This window comes from Coregonus clupeaformis, unplaced genomic scaffold (assembly GCF_020615455.1).
Source record: "Coregonus clupeaformis isolate EN_2021a unplaced genomic scaffold, ASM2061545v1 scaf0021, whole genome shotgun sequence".
NCBI classification, from domain to species: domain Eukaryota; kingdom Metazoa; phylum Chordata; class Actinopteri; order Salmoniformes; family Salmonidae; genus Coregonus; species Coregonus clupeaformis.
The window spans coordinates 326,981-345,220 of record NW_025533476.1 but is presented as its reverse complement, the minus strand read 5'-3'; the positions used below and the strand labels follow the sequence as shown (position 1 = coordinate 345,220).

At 40.8% G+C, this 18,240-nt stretch overlaps 1 protein-coding gene across 1 annotated transcript in view; it reads right to left on the bottom strand.

Annotated features, from left to right (window-relative positions):
* The window catches only part of kcnq3 (potassium voltage-gated channel, KQT-like subfamily, member 3), a 186,556-nt gene that overhangs the window by 63,601 nt on the left and 104,715 nt on the right, over positions 1-18,240 (bottom strand). The window contains exons 3-5 of the mRNA XM_041841454.2: positions 15,834-15,924; positions 15,509-15,635; positions 13,962-14,134 (exon numbers count right to left, since the gene is read on the bottom strand). Of these exons, the coding sequence (XP_041697388.1) occupies positions 13,962-14,134; positions 15,509-15,635; positions 15,834-15,924 (391 nt within the window). The remainder of the gene's footprint in view (positions 1-13,961; positions 14,135-15,508; positions 15,636-15,833; positions 15,925-18,240) is intronic.

Below are 18,240 nucleotides of genomic sequence, written 5' to 3'. Positions count from 1 at the left end.
TACAGTGTATATAGACGGAGTATAAGGACACTGTACCTTACTGTGTGTAGATGGAGTATAAGCACACGGTCCCTTACTGTGTGTAGATGGAGTATGAGGACACTGTGCCTTACTGTGTGTGTATATGGAGTATGAGGACACTGTGCCTTACTGTGTGTAGGTGGAGTATAAGGACACTGTACCTTACTGTGTGTAGATGGAGTATAAGGACACTGTACCTTACTGTGTGTAGGTGGAGTATAAGGACACTGTACCTTACTGTGTGTAGATGGATAATAAGGACACTGTTCCTTACTGTATGTAGATGGAGTATAGACACTGTACCTTACTGTGTGTAGATGAAGTATAAGGACACTGTACCTTACTGTGTGTGTAGATGGAGTACAAGGTCACTGTACCTTACTGTGTGTAGATGGAGTATAAGGACACTGTACCTTAATGTGTGTGTAGATGGAGTATAAGGACACTGTACCTTACTGTGTGTAGATGGAGTATAAGCACACGGTCCCTTACTGTGTGTAGATGGAGTATGAGGACACTGTGCCTTACTGTGTGTAGATGGAGTATAAGGACACTGTTCCTTACTGTTTATGTAGATGGAGTATAAGGACACTGTACCTTACGGTGTGTAGATGGAGTATAAGGACACTGTTCCTTACTGTGTATGTAGATGGAGTATAAGGACACTGTAACTTACTGTGTGTGTAGATGGAGTATAAGGACACTGTACCTTACTGTGTATATAGATGGAGTATAAGGACACTGTACCTTACTGTGTGTAGATGGAGTATAAGGACACTGTACCTTAATGTGTATGTAGATGGAATATAAGGACACTGTCCCTTACTGTGTGTGTGTAGATGGAGTATAAGGACACTGTACCTTACTGTGTGTAGATGGAGTATAAGGACACGGTACCTTACTGTGTGTAGATGGAGTATAAGGACACTGTACCTTACTGTGTTGTAGATGGAGTATAAGGACACTGTACCTTACTGTGTTGTAGATGGAGTATAAGGACACGGTACCTTACTGTGTGTAGATGGAGTATAAGGACACTGTACCTTACTGTGTGTGTAGATGGGGTATAAGGACACTGTACCTTACTGTGTATGTAGATGGAGTATAAGGACACTGTACCTTATTGTGTGTAGATGGAGTATAAGGACACTGTACCTTACTGTGTGTGTAGATGGAGTATAAGGACACTGTACCTTACTGTGTATATAGATGGAGTATAAGGACACTGTACCTTACTGTGTATGTAGATGGAGTATAAGGACACTGTACCTTAATGTGTATGTAGATGGAGTATAAGGACACTGTACCTTACTGTGTGTAGATGAAGTATAAGGACACTGTACCTTACTGTGTGTAGATGGAGTATAATGACACTGTACCTTACTGTATGTAGATGGAGAATAAGGACACTGTACCTTACTGTGAATATAGATGTAGTATAAGGACACTGTACCTTACTGTGTGTAGATGAAGTATGAGGACACTGTACCTTACTGTTTGTAGATTGAGTATAATGACACTGTACCTTACATGTGTGTAGATGGAGTATAAGGACACTGTACCTTACTGTGTGTAGATGGAGTATAAGGACACTGTACCCTACTGTATGTAGATGGAGTATAAGGACACTGTACCTTACTGTGAATATATATGTAGTATAAGGACACTGTACCTTACAGTGTATGTAGATGGAGTATAAGGACACTGTTCCTTACTGTGTATGTAGATGGAGTATAAGGACACTGTACCTTAATGTGTGTAGATGGAGTATAATGACACTGTACCTTACTGTGTGTAGATGGAGTATAAGGACACTGTACCTTACTGTGTGTAGATGGAGTATAAGGACACTGTACCTTACATGTGTGTAGATGGAGTATAAGGACACTGTACATTCATGTGTGTAGATGGAGTATAAGGACACGGTACCTTACTGTGTATGTAGATGGAGTATAAGGACACTGTACCTTACTGTGTATGTAGATGGAGTATAAGGACACTGTTCCTTACTGTGTATGTAGATGGAGTATAAGGACACTGTAACTTTACTGTGTGTGTAGATGGAGTACAAGGACACTGTACCTTACTGTGTATATAGACGGAGTATAAGGACACTGTACCTTACTGTGTGTAGATGGAGTATAAGCACACGGTCCCTTACTGTGTGTAGATGGAGTATGAGGACACTGTGTCTTACTGTGTGTGTATATGGAGTATGAGGACACTGTGTCTTACTGTATGTAGATGGAGTATAAGGACACTGTTCCTTACTGTGTGTAGATGGAGTATAAGTACACTGTACCTTACTGTGTGTGTAGATGGAGTACAAGAACACTGTACCTTACTGTGTGTAGATGAAGTAAAAGGACACTGTACCTTACTGTGTGTAGATGGAGTATAAGGACACTGTACCTTACTGTGTGTAGGTGGAGTATAAGGACACTGTACCTTACTGTGTATGTAGATGGATAATAAGGACACTGTTCCTGACTGTATATGTAGATGGAGTATAGGTACACTGTACCTTACTATGTGTAGATGAAGTATAAGGACACTGTACCTTACTGTGTGTGTAGATGGAGTACAAGGTCACTGTACCTTACTGTGTGTAGATGGAGTATAAGGACACTGTACCTTAATGTGTGTGTAGATGGAGTATAAGGACACTGTACCTTACTGTGTGTAGATGGAGTATAAGCACACGGTCCCTTACTGTGTGTAGATGGAGTATGAGGACACTGTGTCTTACTGTGTGTGTATATGGAGTATGAGGACACTGTGTCTTACTGTATGTAGATGGAGTATAAGGACACTGTTCCTTACTGTTTATGTAGATGGAGTATAAGGACACTGTACCTTACGGTGTGTAGATGAAGTATAAGGACACTGTACCTTACTGTGTGTAGATGGAGTATAAGTACACTGTACCTTACTGTGTGTGTAGATGGAGTATAAGGACACTGTACCTTACTGTGTGTAGATGGAGTATAAGCACACGGTCCCTTACTGTGTGTAGATGGAGTATGAGGACACAGTGTCTTACTGTGTGTGTATATGGAGTATGAGGACACTGTGTCTTACTGTATGTAGATGGAGTATAAGGACACTGTACCTTACAGTGTGTAGATGAAGTATAAGGACACTGTACCTTACTGTGTGTAGATGGAGTATAAGGACACTGTACATTAATGTGTGTAGATGGAGTATAAGGACACTGTACCTTACTGTGTGTAGATGGAGTATAAGGACACTGTACCTTACTGTGTGTGTAGATGGAGTATAGGGACACTGTACCTTACTGTGTGTAGTTGGAGTATAGGGACACTGTACCTTACTGTGTGTAGTTGGAGTATAAGGACACTGTACCTTACAGTGTGTGTAGATGGAGTATAATGACACTGTACCTTACTGTGTGTAGATGGAGTATAAGTACACTGTACCTTACTGTGTGTAGATGGAGTATCAGGACACTGTACCTTACTGTGTGTAGATGGAGTATAAGGACACTGTACCTTACTGTGTGTGTAGATGGAGTATAATGACACTGTACCTTACTGTGTGTAGATGGAGTATAAGTACACTGTACCTTACTGTGTGTAGATGGAGTATCAGGACACTGTACCTTACTGTGTGTAGATGGAGTATAAGGACACTGTACCTTACTGTGTGTGGAGATAGAGTATAAGGACACAGTACCTTACTGTGTGTAGATGGAGTATAAGGACACTGTACCTTACTGTGTGTAGATGGAGTATAAGTACACTGTACCTTACTGTGTGTAGATGGAGTATAAGTACACTGTACCTTACTGTGTGTGTAGATGGAGTATAAGGACACTGTACCTTACTGTGTGTAGGTGGAGTATAAGCACACGGTCCCTTACTGTGTGTAGATGGAGTATGAGGACACAGTGTCTTACTGTGTGTGTATATGGAGTATGAGGACACTGTGTCTTACTGTATGTAGATGGAGTATAAGGACACTGTACCTTACAGTGTGTAGATGAAGTATAAGGACACTGTACCTTACTGTGTGTAGATGGAGTATAAGGACACTGTACATTAATCTGTGTAGATGGAGTATAAGGACACTGTACCTTACTGTGTGTAGATGGAGTATAGGGACACTGTACCTTACTGTGTGTAGTTGGAGTATAGGGACACTGTACCTTACTGTGTGTAGTTGGAGTATAAGGACACTGTACCTTACAGTGTGTGTAGATGGAGTATAATGACACTGTACCTTACTGTGTGTAGATGGAGTATAAGTACACTGTACCTTACTGTGTGTAGATGGAGTATCAGGACACTGTACCTTACTGTGTGTAGATGGAGTATCAGGACACTGTACCTTACTGTGTGTAGATGGAGTATAAGGACACTGTACCTTTCTGTGTGTGTAGATGGAGTATAAGGACACTGTACCTTACTGTGTGTGTAGATGGAGTATAAGGACACTGTACCTTACTGTGTGTAGATGGAGTATAAGGACACTGTACCTTACTGTGTGTAGATGGAGTATAAGGACACTGTACCTTACTGTGTGTAGATGGAGTATAAGGACACTGTACCTTACTGTGTGTGGAGATAGAGTATAAGGACACAGTACCTTACTGTGTGTAGATGGAGTATAAGGACACTGTACCTTACTGTGTGTAGATGGAGTATAAGTACACTGTACCTTACTGTGTGTAGATGGAGTATAAGGACACTGTACCTTACTGTGTGTGTAGATGGAGTATAAGGACACTGTACCTTACTGTGTGTAGATGGAGTATAAGGACACTGTACCTTACTGTGTGTAGATGGAGTATCAGGACACTGTACCTTACTGTGTGTAGATGGAGTATAAGGACACTGTACCTTACTGTGTGTGGAGATAGAGTATAAGGACACAGTACCTTACTGTGTGTAGATGGAGTATAAGGACACTGTACCTTACTGTGTGTAGATGGAGTATAAGGACACTGTACCTTACTGTGTGTAGATGGAGTATAAGGACACTGTACCTTACTGTGTGTAGATGGAGTATAAGGACACTGTACCTTACTGTGTGTAGATGGAGTATAAGGACACTGTACCTTACTGTGTGTAGATGGAGTATAAGGACACTGTACCTTACTGTGTGTGTAGATGGAGTATAATGACACTGTACCTTACTGTGTGTAGATGGAGTATAAGTACACTGTACCTTACTGTGTTGTAGATGGAGTATAAGGACACTGTACCTTACTGTGTGTAGATGGAGTATAAGGACACTGTACCTTACTGTGTGTAGATGGAGTATAAGGACACTGTACCTTACTGTGTGTTAGATGGAGTATAAGGACAATGTACCTTACTGTGTGTAGATGGAGTATAAGGACACTGTACCTTTCTGTGTGTGTAGATGGAGTATAAGGACACTGTACCTTACTGTGTGTAGTTGGAGTATAAGGACACTGTACCTTACTGTGTGTAGATGGAGTATAAGGACACTGTACCTTACTGTGTGTAGATGGAGTATAAGGACACTGTACCTTACTGTGTGTAGATGGAGTATAAGGACACTGTACCTTACTGTGTGTAGATGGAGTATGTGGACACTGTACCTTACTGTGTGTAGATGGAGTATAAGGACACTGTACCTTACAGTGTGTGTAGATGGAGTATAAGGACACTGTACCTTACAGTGTGTGTAGATGGAGTATAAGGACACTGTACCTTACTGTGTGTAGATGGAGTATAAGGACACTGTACCTTACTGTGTGTAGATGGAGTATAAGGACACTGTACCTTACTGTGTGTAGATGGAGTATAAGGACACTGTACCTTACTGTGTGTAGATGGAGTATAAGGACACTGTACCTTACTGTGTGTAGATGGAGTATAAGGACACTGTACCTTACTGTGTGTGTAGATGGAGTATAAGGACACTGTACCTTACTGTGTGTAGATGGAGTATAAGGACACTGTACCTTACTGTGTGTAGATGGAGTATAAGGACACTGTACCTTACTGTGTGTGTAGATGGAGTATAAGGACACTGTACCTTACTGTGTGTAGATGGAGTATAAGGACACTGTACCTTACTGTGTGTAGATGGAGTATAAGGACACTGTACCCTTACTGTGTGTAGATGGAGTATAAGGACACTGTGCCTTACTGTGTGTGAGATGGAGTATAAGGACACTGTACCTTACTGTGTGTAGATGGAGTATAAGGACACTGTACCTTACTGTGTGTAGATGGAGTATAAGTACACTGTACCTTACTGTGTGTAGATGGAGTATAAGGACACTGTACCTTACTGTGTGTAGATGGAGTATAAGGACACTGTACCTTACTGTGTGTAGATGGAGTATAAGGACAATGTACCTTACTGTGTGTGAGATGGAGTATAAGGACACTGTACCTTACGTGTGTGTAGATGGAGTATAAGGACACTGTACCTTACTGTGTGTAGATGGAGTATAGGTACACTGTACCTTACTGTGTGTAGATGGAGTATAAGGACACTGTACCTTACTGTGTGTGTAGATGGAGTATAGGGACACTGTACCTTATTGTGTGTAGTTGGAGTATAAGGACACTGTACCTTATTGTTTGTAGATGGAGTATAAGGACACTGTACCTTACTGTGTGTGTAGATGGAGTATAAGGACACTGTACCTTACTGTGTGTAGATGGAGTATAAGGACACTGTACCTTACTGTGTGTGAGATGGAGTATAAGGACACTGTACCTTACTGTGTGTAGATGGAGTATAAGGACACTGTACCTTACTGTGTGTTAGATGGAGTATAAGGACACTGTACCTTACTGTGTGTAGATGGAGTATAAGGACACTGTACCTTACTGTGTGTAGATGGAGTATAAGTACACTGTACCTTACTGTGTGTAGATGGAGTATAAGGACACTGTACCTTACTGTGTGTAGATGGAGTATAAGGACACTGTACCTTACTGTGTGTGTAGATGGAGTATAGGGACACTGTACCTTATTGTGTGTAGTTGGAGTATAAGGACACTGTACCTTATTGTTTGTAGATGGAGTATAAGGACACTGTACCTTACTGTGTGTGTAGATGGAGTATAGGGACACTGTACCTTATTGTGTGTAGTTGGAGTATAAGGACACTGTACCTTATTGTTTGTAGATGGAGTATAATGACACTGTACCTTACTGTGTATATAGATGGAGTATAAGGACACTGTACCTTACTGTGTATATAGATGGAGTATAAGGACACTGTACCTTACTGTGTATGTAGATGGAGTATAAGGACACTGTACCTTACTGTGTGTAGATGGAGTATAAGTACACTGTACCTTACTGTGTGTAGATGGAGTATAAGGACAATGTACCTTACTGTGTGTAGATGGAGTATAAGGACACTGTACCTTACTGTGTGTAGATGGAGTATAAGGACACTGTACCTTACTGTGTGTAGATGGAGTATAAGGACACTGTACCTTACTGTGTGTAGATGGAGTATAAGGACACTGTACCTTACTGTGTGTAGATGGAGTATAAGGACACTGTACCTTACTGTGTGTAGATGGAGTATAAGGACACTGTACCTTACTGTGTGTAGATGGAGTATAAGGACACTGTACCTTACTGTGTATGTAGATGGAGTATAAGGACACTGTACCTTATTGTGTGTAGATGGAGTATTAGGACACTGTACCTTACTGTGTGTGTAGATGGAGTATAAGGACACTGTACCTTACTATGTGTAGATGAAGTATAAGGACACTGTACCTTACTGTGTGTGTAGATGGAGTACAAGGTCACTGTACCTTACTGTGTGTAGATGGAGTATAAGGACACTGTACCTTACTGTGTGTAGATGGAGTATAAGGACAATGTACCTTACTGTGTGTAGATGGAGTATAAGGACACTGTACCTTACTGTGTGTAGATGGAGTATAAGTACACTGTACCTTACTGTGTGTAGATGGAGTATAAGGACACTGTACCTTACTGTGTGTAGATGGAGTATAAGGACACTGTACCTTACTGTGTGTGTAGATGGAGTATAAGGACACTGTACCTTACTGTGTGTAGATGGAGTATAAGGACACTGTACCTTACTGTGTGTAGATGGAGTATAAGGACACTGTACCTTACTGTGTGTAGATGGAGTATAAGGACACTGTACCTTACTGTGTGTGTAGATGGAGTATAAGGACACTGTACCTTACTGTGTGTAGATGGAGTATAAGGACACTGTACCTTACTGTGTGTAGATGGAGTATAAGGACACTGTACCTTACTGTGTGTAGATGGAGTATAAGGACACTGTACCTTACTGTGTGTGTAGATGGAGTATAAGGACACTGTACCTTACTGTGTGTAGATGGAGTATAAGGACACTGTACCTTACTGTGTGTAGATGGAGTATAAGGACACTGTACCTTACTGTGTGTAGATGGAGTATAAGGACACTGTACCTTACTGTGTGTAGATGGAGTATAAGGACACTGTACCTTACTGTGTGTGTAGATGGAGTATAAGGACACTGTACCTTACTGTGTGTGAGATGGAGTATAAGGACACTGTACCTTACTGTGTGTAGATGGAGTATAAGGACACTGTACCTTACTGTGTGTAGATGGAGTATAAGGACACTGTACCTTACTGTGTGTAGATGGAGTATAAGGACACTGTACCTTACTGTGTGTAGATGGAGTATAAGGACACTGTACCTTACTGTGTGTGTAGATGGAGTATAAGGACACTGTACCTTACTGTGTGTAGATGGAGTATAAGGACACTGTACCTTACTGTGTGTAGATGGAGTATAAGGACACTGTACCTTACTGTGTGTGTAGATGGAGTATAAGGACACTGTACCTTACTGTGTGTAGATGGAGTATAAGGACACTGTACCTTACTGTGTGTAGATGGAGTATAAGGACACTGTACCTTACTTGTGTGTAGATGGAGTATAAGGACACTGTACCTTACTGTGTGTGAGATGGAGTATAAGGACACTGTACCTTACTGTGTGTAGATGGAGTATAAGGACACTGTACCTTACTGTGTGTAGATGGAGTATAAGGACACTGTACCTTACTGTGTGTAGATGGAGTATAAGTACACTGTACCTTACTGTGTGTAGATGGAGTATAAGGACACTGTACCTTACTGTGTGTAGATGGAGTATAAGTACACTGTACCTTACTGTGTGTAGATGGAGTATAAGGACAATGTACCTTACTGTGTGTAGATGGAGTATAAGGACACTGTACCTTTCTGTGTGTGTAGATGGAGTATAAGGACACTGTACCTTACTGTGTGTAGTTGGAGTATAAGGACACTGTACCTTATTGTTTGTAGATGGAGTATAATGACACTGTACCTTACTGTGTATATAGATGGAGTATAAGGACACTGTACCTTACTGTGTATATAGATGGAGTATAAGGACACTGTACCTTACTGTGTATGTAGATGGAGTATAAGGACACTCTACCTTAATGTGTATGTAGATGGAGTATAAGGACACTGTACCTTACTGTGTGTAGATGGAGTATAAGGACACTGTACCTTACTGTGTGTAGATGGAGTATAAGGACACTGTACCTTACTGTGTGTAGATGGAGTATAAGGACACTGTACCTTACTGTGTGTAGATGGAGTATAAGGACACTGTACCTTACTGTGTGTAGATGGAGTATAAGGACACTGTACCTTACTGTGTGTAGATGGAGTATAAGGACACTGTACCTTACTGTGTGTAGATGGAGTATAAGGACACTGTACCTTACTGTGTGTAGATGGAGTATAAGGACACTGTACCTTACTGTGTGTAGATGGAGTATAAGGACACTGTACCTTACTGTGTGTAGATGGAGTATAAGGACACTGTACCTTACTGTGTGTGTAGATGGAGTATAAGGACACTGTACCTTACTGTGTGTAGATGGAGTATAAGCACACTGTACCTTACTGTGTGTAGATGGAGTATCAGGACACTGTACCTTACTGTGTGTAGATGGAGTATAAGGACACTGTACCTTACTGTGTGTAGATGGAGTATAAGGACACTGTACCTTACTGTGTGTAGATGGAGTATAAGGACACTGTACCTTACTGTGTGTAGATGGAGTATAAGGACACTGTACCTTACTGTGTGTAGATGGAGTATAAGGACACTGTACCTTACTGTGTGTAGATGGAGTATAAGGACACTGTACCTTACTGTGTGTAGATGGAGTATAAGGACACTGTACCTTACTGTGTGTAGATGGAGTATAAGGACACTGTACCTTACTGTGTGTGTAGATGGAGTATAAGGACACTGTACCTTACTGTGTGTAGATGGAGTATAAGGACACTGTACCTTACTGTGTGTAGATGGAGTATAAGGACACTGTACCTTACTGTGTGTAGATGGAGTATAAGGACACTGTACCTTACTGTGTGTAGATGGAGTATAAGGACACTGTACCTTACTGTGTGTAGATGGAGTATAAGGACACTGTACCTTACTGTGTGTAGATGGAGTATAAGGACACTGTACCTTACTGTGTGTAGATGGAGTATAAGGACACTGTACCTTACTGTGTGTGAGATGGAGTATAAGGACACTGTACCTTACTGTGTGTAGATGGAGTATAAGGACACTGTACCTTACTGTGTGTAGATGGAGTATAAGGACACTGTACCTTACTGTGTGTAGATGGAGTATAAGGACACTGTACCTTACTGTGTGTGTAGATGGAGTATAAGGACACTGTACCTTACTGTGTGTAGATGGAGTATCAGGACACTGTACCTTACTGTGTGTAGATGGAGTATAAGGACACTGTACCTTACTGTGTGTGAGATGGAGTATAAGGACACTGTACCTTACTGTGTGTAGATGGAGTATAAGGACACTGTACCTTACTGTGTGTAGATGGAGTATAAGGACACTGTACCTTACTGTGTGTGTAGATGGAGTATAAGGACACTGTACCTTACTGTGTGTGTAGATGGAGTATAAGGACACTGTACCTTACTGTGTGTAGATGGAGTATAAGGACACTGTACCTTACTGTGTGTAGATGGAGTATAAGGACACTGTACCTTACTGTGTGTAGATGGAGTATAAGGACACTGTACCTTACTGTGTGTGAGATGGAGTATAAGGACACTGTACCTTACTGTGTGTAGATGGAGTATAAGTACACTGTACCTTACTGTGTGTAGATGGAGTATAAGGACACTGTACCTTACTGTGTGTAGATGGAGTATAAGTACACTGTACCTTACTGTGTGTGAGATGGAGTATAAGGACACTGTACCTTACTGTGTGTAGATGGAGTATAAGGACACTGTACCTTACTGTGTGTAGATGGAGTATAAGGACACTGTACCTTACTGTGTGTAGATGGAGTATAAGGACACTGTACCTTACTGTGTATATAGATGGAGTATGAGGACACTGTACCTTACTGTGTGTAGATGGAGTATAAGTACACTGTACCTTACTGTGTGTAGATGGAGTATACAGACACTGTATCTTACTGTGTGTAGATGGAGTATAAGGACACTGTACCTTACTGTGTATATAGATGGAGTATAAGGACAGTGTACCTTACTGTGTATATAGATGGAGTATGAGGACACTGTACCTTACTGTGTGTAGATGGAGTATAAGTACACTGTACCTTACTGTGTGTAGATGGAGTATAAGGACAATGTACCTTACTGTGTGTAGATGGAGTATAAGGACACTGTACCTTTCTGTGTGTGTAGATGGAGTATAAGGACACTGTACCTTACTGTGTGTAGTTGGAGTATAAGGACACTGTACCTTACAGTGTGTGTAGATGGAGTATGAGGACAATGTACCTTACAGTGTGTGTAGATGGAGTATAAGGACACTGTACCTTACTGTGTGTAGATGGAGTATAAGTACACTGTACCTTACTGTGTGTAGATGGAGTATAAGGACACTGTACCTTACTGTGTGTAGATGGAGTATAAGGACACTGTACCTTACTGTGTGTGTAGATGGAGTATAAGGACACTGTACCTTACTGTGTGTAGATGGAGTATAAGTACACTGTACCTTACTGTGTGTAGATGGAGTATAAGGACACTGTACCTTACTGTGTGTGTAGATGGAGTATAAGGACACTGTACCTTACTGTGTGTGTAGATGGAGTATAAGGACACTGTACCTTACTGTGTGTAGATGGAGTATAAGGACACTGTACCTTACTGTGTGTAGATGGAGTATAAGGACACTGTACCTTACTGTGTGTGTAGATGGAGTATAAGGACACTGTACCTTACTGTGTGTGTAGATGGAGTATAAGGACACTGTACCTTACTGTGTGTAGATGGAGTATAAGTACACTGTACCTTACTGTGTGTAGATGGAGTATAAGGACAATGTACCTTACTGTGTGTAGATGGAGTATAAGGACACTGTACCTTTCTGTGTGTGTAGATGGAGTATAAGGACACTGTACCTTACTGTGTGTGTAGATGGAGTATAAGGACACTGTACCTTACTGTGTGTAGATGGAGTATAAGGACACTGTACCTTACTGTGTGTAGATGGAGTATAAGTACACTGTACCTTACTGTGTGTAGATGGAGTATAAGTACACTGTACCTTACTGTGTGTAGATGGAGTATCAGGACACTGTACCTTACTGTGTGTAGATGGAGTATAAGGACACTGTACCTTACTGTGTGTGGAGATAGAGTATAAGGACACAGTACCTTACTGTGTGTAGATGGAGTATAAGGACACTGTACCTTACTGTGTGTAGATGGAGTATAAGTACACTGTACCTTACTGTGTGTAGATGGAGTATAAGGACACTGTACCTTACTGTGTGTAGATGGAGTATAAGTACACTGTACCTTACTGTGTGTAGATGGAGTATAAGGACAATGTACCTTACTGTGTGTAGATGGAGTATAAGGACACTGTACCTTTCTGTGTGTGTAGATTGAGTATAAGGACACTGTACCTTACTGTGTGTGTAGATGGAGTATAGGGACACTGTACCTTATTGTGTGTAGTTGGAGTATAAGGACACTGTACCTTACAGTGTGTGTAGATGGGAGTATAAGGACACTGTACCTTACTGTGTGTAGATGGAGTATTTTGAAAACGTATACTTAATTGTTTGAAACCGGAACGTTTTAATACATATGAGGCACGTCTTACCTTGCTTCAAAGTAGTCTATTAGATCTCCTCTCTTTCTACATTTCTAACGGATATTTTCATCTCTGTCACATGAAACCACTCGCATTTGCAACGCGCTTTTGACAACAGTGTTTTCCCGTTAATTGCATTATGGAACGAACATTGCCTCATAGTCTACTGCCTTGTGCTCATTGCTGTGCTAATTAAGTGATGAAATAATAGTTTATCAACATTTTAAGCTAAACGTTCTGATCTGTTGCATCAGACTCAATGCTTAAAACAAAATCAAATGATGTAGTCTAGGCCTACCGGTTCTATGAATGTGTGATCGTCCCTCAACTGTGCCAGAGTCTGTTTGGAATAGGCCATTTCTTTCTCGACAAGCTGACCAATAGAATAGGCAGCCTAAACTTTTCTACTATAGTAGATATAAATAGTTTAGTGATTTTGCTGTTCGTTACTCATCTTGCTAGCTGAGGATAAGTCAATGTGGACAGTTATTCTAACATGTTCAAAATGCACATCAGAATTCGAAAAGAAGGACCGCACATTGTTGCATCCTGGACTTGCATGTTCTGTTAATATGAATTACCATATTCGTAATGTGATTTCTGTCATTCTGAGCACCGTGGGCAGACGACCTAATCAGGTTACGCACCCAATGCATATGGGTCCGGTAAATTTCTCAAATGTCCCGTAAATTAAAATGTTGCCGGTCAACTGTCCGGTGCCACATTTTCCTAAAGGAAACCCTGCTGTGTGCGTAGATGCAGTAAGTGTTTATGGACACCATACCTTACTGTGTGCGTAGATGGCGGAGCCCAGTAGTTTCCAGGTGCCTCCACGGCGGTCCATGCGGAGCATGCGCAGAATCTGCAGGAAGCGAAGACTGCGCAGGGACGTGGCAAGCACATTGCCTTGGTTACGCACAGCAACCACCGGAACAGAGGCAATCAGCACAAAAATGTCTACCAGATAGAAATTGAAAAGACAAAACATCAAAAATGAGATTAAATTCATAAACCAATGATCAATTTGTATAACCTAGGGACGGTTTCCCAGACAGATTAAGCCTAGTGGAGAATCTCTATTGAACATGCTTTTTAGTCTAGGACTAGACTTAATCTGTGTCCGGAAAACCAGCCCATAGTTGTATATTTAGCTGATAAGTCTACAATATCAGCCAGATATAAAGAATGCTGTGTGAGAGGACGATTGTGTTTTGAAAAGTCATGGGTCGTGTTCGTTAGGGCACGCAACAGCGGAAAATGTTGTAAAACCTTTTGCATTTGAGCATTTCTTATTGGACAAGTCCAGGTAGTCCCAGCCAGGTAGTCCCTGTTCCAGTCCATTTCCTTTTTGGTGCCTAATGAACACAACTCTGGATGTAGTGCCAACAGGTTGCTCTGGGTTAGTCCTCCTTTGACAGGGAATATCTGTATTTACTATTTAAAGACATGGCTGTTTAGTAGTATATTTTAGTAATTAGCTAAAGGGTTTCGTCCACTGTACGTCGGATTCAGTCTTTTACGATTATAACATGTCACACTGTGCAGTGTGACCAAATTAAAGTCTTGATATCAACCTGGCCAGATTGTACAATTTGCTTCAGTTCTGTCGTCACATTCTGCAGTTGGCTTGAGAGGCTACGTTAACTTCAGCGGGATATTTGATATGCGTATGTGCCAGCACCAGCAGCGCAAGCCTCCCTCTATACTTACAGTATTTGAAGTGAGTTCGGAAAAACTTAAAGCATGCATCTTAGAAATAGTTTTCAAATACAAACTTTATATGTCGAACTCAGAATCAAATAGGCTTACCAAAAATAACATGGTCGCTGTGGTAGAGCATTTATTTTGATTGGCGATTTTGTGCATGTATCAAAATCCCATTAGGTAGCCTGATTTCAGATGTGTCATGTACTTATTTGGCAGACCTAGACCCTGTCACACTGAACGAGCCAAGATGTCCGACAATCATTTACGACCTAAGAATATGCCCACGAGGAAATGTTGTCTGGGATGGCAATATCGTGGCATAAGAGGGCTAAAATTGTACAGTCTGTGGGGGCCTTTATGGGATTTTGTAACAGTATTTTAAATTTGATTGAGTGTATATGCATTTTGTACTTAACTTTTCAGATATGGCCCTGACTAATAATGAATAATAAATAATAGTAATAGTAGTAAATAGTAATTATAATTATCTGCACTGCAAATAATCAAAGACTACAAATGAAACACATGCTAAATCTATGTTTCTTTGGATGAAGAGACTGCTGTGCTCTTAATATGGCTGTGTACTGGTACAACCAAAACGATTCTGTTCTTCCTCCATCCTACCTAAAATACATAATGGCTTGCGGGCGAATTTGAGCCGCCCCCTCCATCCTTTGTATCTGGAGCAACAGCCTGCCGACCATATTCTCAGCCCAAACTCTGTTCCGAAGACAAATATGGTGGATGTTTCCTGAGAAAGTCAAACAAGACAAATAGAATACATTTAGGAAAGATTTCACATCAAATTGTGCTATTATTATGCATTAGCACATTTGTATTTATTATTGTTGCAATTGGACCCAATATTAAAATGTGATGTATTTATGATGTATGTATTTCAATATTGGACTTTTGTGCATTTATTTACAAGAAAAATCTTCAAACTTACCAATATAACAAGCCAATGGCCGGAGGCCATTTCGTGTTCTTTGAAAGTTGTTAGTATGGCCAATATCAAACATCCCAGCACAATCAAAAATCTGTAAAGAGAGAAAACTAGAACAGTTCACAACAGATTCACGAGATTGTATGGCCAGCCATTTGACACCAAAGGTAGCCCATGTGCTGTAATAAGAAAGTATGCTTCATTAGTAAATGGAATTGTATTTTTATTAACAATAATTGTCATCAGTGAACTCAGTTTGAGACAGTATTTCATCCAACCTTTTTGCCATATTGTAATCACAAAGTCATGCCACTAGGGGGACTTAAATCCTTTCTAATGTGTGGGTTATAGTCCTCCAAGAATACCAAGAGATCTCTGCTTTACATATCCCCTAAATAAACAAACAAAATTCACACCCCATTTGACAACAAAATGTAAATTTTATCTAAAATGTTTTAAACAATTGTAAACAGACTTTATCATCTCATTAACTGACTGTCCTCTTTAGAGAACTCGAGCACATTTTCAAATGATATACACAACTGAGATACACACAGAGAGGATACTCTTATAAACATTTCCTTAGAAAACCACTTTATTTGGAAATTCTATAACACATTTGTAGATATTAATTATTCAGGCCTGTAGGTATGCTGATTTGAAACTTAGCCTGGATCCCAACTGGATTGGTCCATTTCACTTCTCTCTTCTTTTGTTGAAATTGTAAAGTGAAACACTACAATTCAGTTTGGATCTAGGCTAATGCTGACTGATGGCTCAGTGAGGGGTTAGAAGTTGTCACTCCCGGATGCCTGCTAACAGGATATGGTCTATAGAGTACAGGCTGTGTGCCAAACAGAGCCATCAATCAGGTAAGTGTCTGAGCCCCTAATGGCAACCTATTTCCTATGTAGTGCACTACTTTTGGCCAGGGCTCTACAAAGCGAATAGGGTGCCATTTGGGACGCAGGCACTGTGTACAGTTCTAACTACCTTCAGTCAGGAAGTGTTGCTAAGGTAGCCCCCAGTGTTTCTCTATCAATTACCAGGGGAACCCCTACAGGAGGTGCACTTGTTCATTCTAGCACAGCATTAACACACCTGATTCAACTGATCAACTAGTTCCTGCCCAGTACCTCCAAGGTAACTAGGTCCTGGCTTATAATCCTGGAGGTGTAGTCAACCCTATTCATATATACAGTGCATTCGGAAAGTATTCATTTGAGAGGCGCACGGCGATGCGGTTCGAAGCTCAATTTAGCCTCTGGAGGCTCTGCAATTGCTTCACACCATCCATACAGTGCCTCCGACCACATTTTAGGATCATGCATAAATTGTCTCTTATGCTAAGCTAACTGTTCAGTGCTGCAGGGCTGGGAAGTGTAAGTGTAGCTTTATATGCTAAGCTATGTATGGGGCAGATGCCATAAAACCCACAATGCCTGTGCACTACAAAAGAGCATGGTTTAATTCAATTTCAAAGTAGTTGTTTTTCTCACCCACTTAGCCTAATCCACTTAAATTTGGTTTTGAGACTTGATGGAATGGTTAAAACGAGGGATGTGACAAATTGACAATTTTGCTTAACGTTTAAAAACAGCCATTTTGTATATGTCAATTACAATTTACAATGCAGAATAATGGTCCTATTACCTATGTATGACCACTAGGGCTGGGCAATGAAGTTATATCTACCGCAACCCTTTACAGACATAGAACGCAGCTACAGTAACATGTCAATAGCGACAATTGATAACTTTTCAGACAATTAAAAAGTGCCGCATCAGGTCTGTACCTCTAACATTTTCTGTATTTTTTCCCTGACAACAATAAACGTAGCTGATTGATGTGCTTCTGTGTTGTGTTTTATGGTATGGTAGCTAGATATGTTTTATTTATACTAAATATCTTAACACACTTTAAAGTACTTTTTTCGGAGAGAGTGGTCTGCTCGCAGGCAAACAGGCTGCACGCATGACAAAAGCTAACTTTGAGGGTTGTGAAACAGGACTTGAAAACACGTGCTAAGCTAACGTGCTAAGTTAACAAGGATAGCGACTTACAGTAGTGTACACACTGAGCCTGCTAATGAATAAATGTTGCCTTCACAAGACTTTGTAGAAGTAATAATCGACAAAAGTCACAAAAACGGCTGTTAACTGTGATGTGGGAACTTCAGTTTGCAGTTTTCAGTATGTTGTTGACTTGCCTTTTATGACACTTGAGCAGTGCACTTTAGACAGCTCTGATCCAAAATGGAGTCCTCACAAAGGGATGCCTTTGAGAGTTTCCTCCTGCCTAATTATCTAATGCTCAGCACTTTCCCCCAGTTTCCAGACACTAAATCATTCATGGGCCTTTTGTGTTGCCATTAGGCTGCGTCGACACCTCTGATAAGTTCTGAAGCGCA